Source organism: Rissa tridactyla, chromosome 3 (assembly GCF_028500815.1).
Source record: "Rissa tridactyla isolate bRisTri1 chromosome 3, bRisTri1.patW.cur.20221130, whole genome shotgun sequence".
In the NCBI taxonomy this organism is placed as follows: domain Eukaryota; kingdom Metazoa; phylum Chordata; class Aves; order Charadriiformes; family Laridae; genus Rissa; species Rissa tridactyla.
The window spans coordinates 10,602,693-10,609,355 of record NC_071468.1 but is presented as its reverse complement, the minus strand read 5'-3'; the positions used below and the strand labels follow the sequence as shown (position 1 = coordinate 10,609,355).

The 6,663-nt window shown below is 46.9% G+C and overlaps 1 protein-coding gene across 1 annotated transcript in view; it reads right to left on the bottom strand.

Moving 5' to 3' along the window:
* Positions 1-1,822: 1,822 nt before the first annotated feature.
* ACSS1 (acyl-CoA synthetase short chain family member 1) overlaps positions 1,823-6,663 on the bottom strand; it is a 38,834-nt gene continuing 33,993 nt past the window's right edge. The window contains exon 14 of the mRNA XM_054195368.1: positions 1,823-6,316. Coding sequence (XP_054051343.1) covers positions 6,143-6,316 — 174 coding nt within the window. The 3' untranslated portion in view covers positions 1,823-6,142. The remainder of the gene's footprint in view (positions 6,317-6,663) is intronic.

Genomic DNA, 6,663 nt, shown 5'->3' with positions numbered 1-6,663 from the left:
TCGACAGACAGGGGCTGGAACAGGGGACCACCCCAGCTGCGCAGTGCCAAGGAGCGGGAAAGGCTCTTTGGCATCACGCCTAGTAAAGAAACTTGTGCGTTTTCCACAGAGACGGGCTACAGCCAGGCAAAGAGGGGGGGCATGGGGGGGGGGGGGGGGGGGCCTTTTCTCTTTGTTTGGGTTGAATTCAGGCAACAGGCTCAGCAGCTGCCAAAAAGCTTAGCAGCACTGTTCCCTAAAGGCACCCGCTTTCCTGAACAACCATTTCCCCCCAGGACCTTGTGAGTAGTAGTCCACAACCTCTCCTCCCAACTCTGCTGTGAGGTTACCGCTGTTCCCGGGGGTGTTGAGGGCTGAGGCACAGAGAAGTCAAATAGCATCCCTAAGGTCCGACAGGTAGAGAAAGAAACTTAATCGAGTCTTCTGCATCCCAGGTGCAGGACAAGCACTAAAAAGCTCTGGGGTTTCCACTCTCCCACCCTCAACAGACCAAAAAGCCAAAGCTTTGTCGCTACAGACGCTGTGAGTCCAGGCAGATACATACCAGCTACAGAGGAACAGATGCAAGAGTGAAAAAGCTGCTGCAGCAGGTTCATTAACAGTGTTTGTAGGCTGGTAATTTTGCATAGCTGTGATCATTTCCACCCCAAAAGGTGGTTACATCCCCAGATCCTTCTATCCAGGACAAAGCAGGGATAGGCTCACTGCCATGAAAAACATGCTGTGCCTCTAGACTCAGCCAGAAGACAATTCCCTGTCTGGAATTGTCTTTTTTCAAGCTGAAAAAGAATCGTCTGTTCCTGCTTAGTTTAAAAGCAGAAACTTGGTGCTGAGATCAGATTCTGTGGTTTTAACTGTCCACGGAGACGGCCCCTGAATATAATTGTGCTAGGCTGGAAAACACAGCCTCCGTTTTACCAATAAATTCTCAGTAAATAAATCAGGGCTGCTGCAGTAGCAGAACACAAAGTGAGGAGCTGGGCACCTGCCTTTCTATCTAGCCTGTTCCGTGACTCGTCAGAGACACCTGCCAGAGGGTTGCAAGAGCCAAGTAAATTGGAAGCTTTCCAGAAGCAGCCGCTGGAGGTTAACAGGAGAAGTTGGCTAATGAGGATGTTCAGTGTCCGTCTCTGCATTGCAACTATGGTGTTATCCATGTGGTACACAGAGGGTGAAACGCAATCTTCCTCACTTCTTAATGGACAAGGCGCCCTGCAGAGGATGCGTTCCTGGCACTTACAAGCAATCCGTGGCACCTGGAAACAAATTTCTTCTCTCATCTGCTCAGGTCGGGGGCAGCTACACGCTCACTTTCTACATAATGCTGTCTCTTGTGTTTGACACGCACATCCTGTTTTCAGTCCTTTTCTACTCGTGCATGCTGTGCACAAGACAAGGAGATTAGTATCTGAACCATCCATATCAACTAATGGTAATTAATTGTTCCCACTAACTGTTCTCTGTTTGCATCTCCCGGGAAAACGAGCGTAGAGCACTGGGACCTCGGGACTTACAGGAGACATGCCTCTAACTGACACGCAAATGCTCCTTCTCCAACTTTTTTGAGTTGTTCTGCAGTGGCAGTTTTCTGGCAGTAACTCATTTCCTGTGAGCTACTGTTTAGAGAGAAGCAGCAAAGCAAAACAGCAATTTGGACCACAAGATGACTCATCCTGATCTCGAACTCCTTTGCCTTTCTTTGCTCTGCGCTGGCAGACTAAAATAATCAGAACTGGCAGAAGCAGGTTGAAAGAACTGAAAGAGTCCCAGACCCTGCAGGGGATGGAGGGCCGGGCACCTATGACGCAAAGCCAACCCATCGCACAGAGAAAGATACTTCCTTTAATGAAAATATGAATACAGAGGTCATTGAAGAAGCTGGTTTTGGTCAAGGACAATAAAAGTGTGTAAAGCATGATTACAAGAATACAAAATGAAATTAAAGGCTTAACATTAGACCGTACAACATACACCTCATCTCTAGAAAGAGGGATTTTCCCATCCTAAAATTAAGAAAATCATGGTGTGTCTCCAGTGGGGGAGAAGGCACCACGACTGGGTCTCGCTCGCAAAACTGAGTGAGGAAAAAAGCAAGCACATTTGCACTTTGCAACAAACTGCAAGCAGTGAATGTGACTCTGGCTCTCTTTTAATGAAGCTACAAAGGCAATGTGGCAAATAACCTGCACATTACTCATAGACACACAAAGGTTTAGAACAATTCAACAGTTTTGCTTTTCTAAACGAAGCAATTACCCCCAAGTTTGTCCCGCGATCCCACTGTAAAGTATTCCACGTATCATTACCTCCTTCGCTGATTAGTAAAGATCAGCTCTTAAGACTGCAGGCCCCGGCGTCTTTCGGACGCTACCTCCAGCCTGGCATTTCAAGAACTGAGGACATCGGTGCCAGTTCTGCAGGCTGAACCCCACACTGATCCACGAGCCTGGTGGGGGCATGAAATTGCTGCATGCGAAGCAGAAAGCACCGTCGCCACGCACCAGTGCTGATGTTCGTGACATCCAGGGAGTAACGAAAATGCAAAGCTCAACTCAGGCTTGCACTGAAGATGCAACCGCTGCAGTTAGTAAAGATGATGGGGGAAGAGAAGGAAGGGAGACTTCTCTGGCTGGAAAATTTCAGCTGTTTGGCAAAGCCTTCTATGAGTAGCCTACCCAGTGAAGCACAATATTCTTCTTTTTATAAGAAGTACCACTTCCAAGCCCTGTCTAGCTCTGTTTCCCAGGGTGGTATTAGAGAACTGAGCACAGGGTGTCAGCTCCAAGAGCGATGCTGCTATACTCGCAGAAGGGCAGTTTTACCAGGAGAGGTGGGGGATGAGGCTGCCCAGCAGGAGCCGTGTCCACTGCAGAACACCATGTGGGCAGCACAACAGCCCCACATCCTCTCTTTGAACACCTCGAGGTGGCCTCTGAGCAGATGGACATCCCAAGGACCACAGCTCAGCTGTGGAAATGCGCAAGGAAGAAACGGAGCAGCCATTGTGGTGGATGGCTGGCACATGGCACACGCTGGTGACATGATTTTAGCAAAGGTAGCTTGTAAGGCTTGAGAAGTTCACAGTGTGAAGCTTGGTCTGTCCACACCATGGCTGCAATGGCTGTCAGTTTATTGGGGTGCTGCAGGTACCTGGTCAGTCTGTAACCTCCCTGGCAGCTGTGGTCCTTAAGCTCGTGCAAGTTGAGACAGCAGGGATGCAGGTGAGGGAGTGGACCTAGCTCTCGTTTTCCCTGAGCAGAGGAACAGTATGACAAACGTCTCAAGGCACACTGCTCCTCACATAGCTAGTCTTCGTGACACAGTTCAGCTGAATTAGACCATGGGTCTAATTAGATGAATTACACTGGGTCACACCTTGTCATGGAAATTTCAGGTCAACAGGACAAGGAAATTCTACATCCCTAATATAGGAAACGCTTTGTTGACTAAAAGGAAAGTGTGTAATCTTGTTCAAAAGTCATTTCTCTTCCTCCACGCTGTATTTCAGACTGCGTGGAGACAACTCATTTAAATAAGGGAGTCTACTTTTTCTGTCAAAAGCATTAACTCCTCACTGCTTCCCACTTGAAAATCACTTAAGGAATTGAGTTTTTTTTTCTTTTGCAATGGCAATAGAAGATGTATGTAGGGGCTGTCTCCTAAAATATTAACATCTTGTCAATTCTATCAAACCTTCTGATTTTCGACTTCCTACAAAGTCCAGAGGGTGTCTACTTACCTTAAGCAAAAATGGATTGCAGTCAGAAGGATGGGAATTTTAACGAAGCATAATATTCCCTACGGTATTACCCAGTCCCTAGAGACGTTTAAAATAAACTTAAAAAAAAACCCCAACAGCAAATGCAGCTAGTGTACTCAGAGGAACTCTGGATCTAAGACATGCCTGTTTCTGAGAACACATTGTACTGCGAGTAGTCTGCTTGCCTGTTTGGTACCAGAATCTCTGCTGGCCAAAGAACTCACCACTCCTCTCCCGGTCCTGCAGGATCACCTAGCCATTTCCTTCCTGCTTTTCCTGCCTCCAGTTAGGTGCACAGATTGTCTTTCCAGTACACAGCCCCACTGGAAAAGGCAGCGCTGCTCCCATTAAATTCAGCAATAAGTAACCCCTGTAAAACTACAGCAAAAATTGCCAATTCTGCCAATTACTCAGGGGTCTGGCGGGCCAAAACACACAGCTCCATGAAACTAAGCAGACTGTCACCTGAGAAAGAGGCAGGACTGCAAGGTTTGATGGAGTGACCCCAGCCACAGTGCTGGAATGGTGGTTAGCACTCCTTTGGCTTAGGCAGGTTAAGGTGGAGAAGCTCTGCCTGCGCCCTTGTGGCACACGCTCCCAGGATCAGCACTGTTGCACGCTACACTGGCGTATACCTTGAGCTTTTGCACCCAAGGAGAGGGGAGGAGTCCTCTACCATGCCTTCCTGGCATGCTCTGTGGCCCCTCCAACCACTCTGAACCCCTCAGCGAGCTTAAACCAAACTTAGCAGTGGCAGAACTCTCAAAGGCATCCAGCACCTACTGGCTTTTCCATGCCTTTCTGTGGCATAGGAGAGGACAGGAGATTTACTAGCAAATTCTTCCAAACAGCCCAAATATAAGGAGTGTTTCAATCAAAATGTGTTCGTGATAGAACAAGTCCAGAAATAAAACAGTGAATGTATTAGTTACAATTTTGAAAGCATATGAAAGCCAAAGGCTATTGTTCCCTGCTATTCTGAGGTTGCTGGTCTGGAATGCTATCATCGCTTTCCAGAAGGCATCTAAGAGGCACTTCCTTCTTCTTTGTAGATTGTGCAATTTGCGGGCACCCGCATTCAACTCTTTGGAAGATCAGCACGGCAGCATGTGGAAGGGGCAGACGTGGTAGGACCCAACTTGAAATGATAAGGATTAAGTCATAACTTCTGACAGGAGAACCAACCTACCTCCAAACTGGGTGCTTGTCTTTGCTGGAGCAAACGAGATTACAGGCCATTTGGGAGTGGGCTAAAATAACCACGCCTTGGTCAGAAATCACACAGCCCAGCAAGTCACAATGAACCCTCCAGCACATCTCTCTCGGCTTCAAACCTCTCTCGAGCACTTGAGGATTTCGTTTCCAAATGCTTCTCTGACAGACAGCAAGCAAACATCATCCCTTTTCATAGCAACTTCAAGAAACAAAGGCACCTACACCAATCACCAACTGGCAACAAAGATCTAGCAGTTGTAGACCACCGCTCCTAATATGCAGAAGTGAACCACAATGGACAACATTGATCCAGTTGTCATCACCGATGAGGAAGAGGACGGTTACTTTAAAAACCCAATTGGTGATCTCAGTTTCTCAAGGCAGAATAAAAACACGTGGGACCAGGCCCCTCCTATGCAACTGGCAACACATTGAGGACATGTAGGAAGCCCAGCGGTAGCAGGCTTTGTGGCTCAGTTTTGTGGCTGGAAGTGCTAGTGCTGGGTTGCCTAGGTGGGACATGAAGGGACATGGGCTCACCATCTCTGGCAAGTGCCATGACATATAGTGGTAGGAACAAATCCATATGAAGAAAGCCAAAGGAGTTTTTAGAACAACTGGGTAAACACAAGAAAGAATTGTCAGACTTCTCATTTCACTAATAACACACGTGGAACACCTACTAGAATACCCAGCACTGCTAAAAAGGCACCGGAGTCGCAATGAAATACAGCTACTTGAACTCGGAAATCCAAGCTGAAGGAAAAATTGGAAAAGCGTATTCCAGGGCTTCTTTTAAAACAGCAAAAATGTTGTATAAAAACATTTCCCTGTACAGTAACATTAAAATGAGAAACATTAACGTCTGCATCTTGCTTCAGCTAGCTAGCATTAATTTCATCATAGCTAATGGAAACCACCAATGGCTGCTCTGCAACAGCCCTAAAAGCAATGAAAGGGAGCTCACTGACTGTGCAAAACTGCACACTGCTCCTAGCTCTGTGCACCTCAAAATACGTTGTGGAGCGGAAAATCTTGTTCCCCTTGAAGGGGAGTTTTTTTTAAAAAACAGAGTTTTTAAAAAAACACCAAGACAGAACTATGTTGCTTGCATGACTATTCAGGACCTTCCACATTTCCAGACGAGAGAGATTCCAGACATGCCTGTTATGAGGAACCCTTCTCCTTGTATTTCTGGTAAGCCTCCAATATCTCCTTGACCACACTGGGATCATCAAGTGTGGTGACATCTCCCATGTCTCTTGACTGTTCAGTGACAACTTTCCTCAGCAGCCTTCTCATGATCTTCCCCGATCGGGTTTTAGGAAGGCGTTTCACCACCTGCAGAGAAGGGAAAGACATACCTATGTTAGAACCTGGGTCCTGCTGGAAACCACAAGGAAATCTGGCTGAACTGTCCTAAGCCTGGCACATTATCTCACAGCCACAGTTCCTTTGAGGCTCCTGGAAAATACCAGACCATTGAGCACACTGGTTTATGTCCAAGGAAAGGAGTGTCACTAGCATCAATTCCTTGTGCTACAAATTTTATTCTTATTTAAGTGGACTTTTGTTCCCCATTTACTCATTGCTGTGTATCTCCAGGCTGGGTGCTGCGGGACACACAGCTCTTTGGAGAATCAGGTCCTGAATAAGCTGTTAACTATTGAACTAGAAAGCTAGTTACA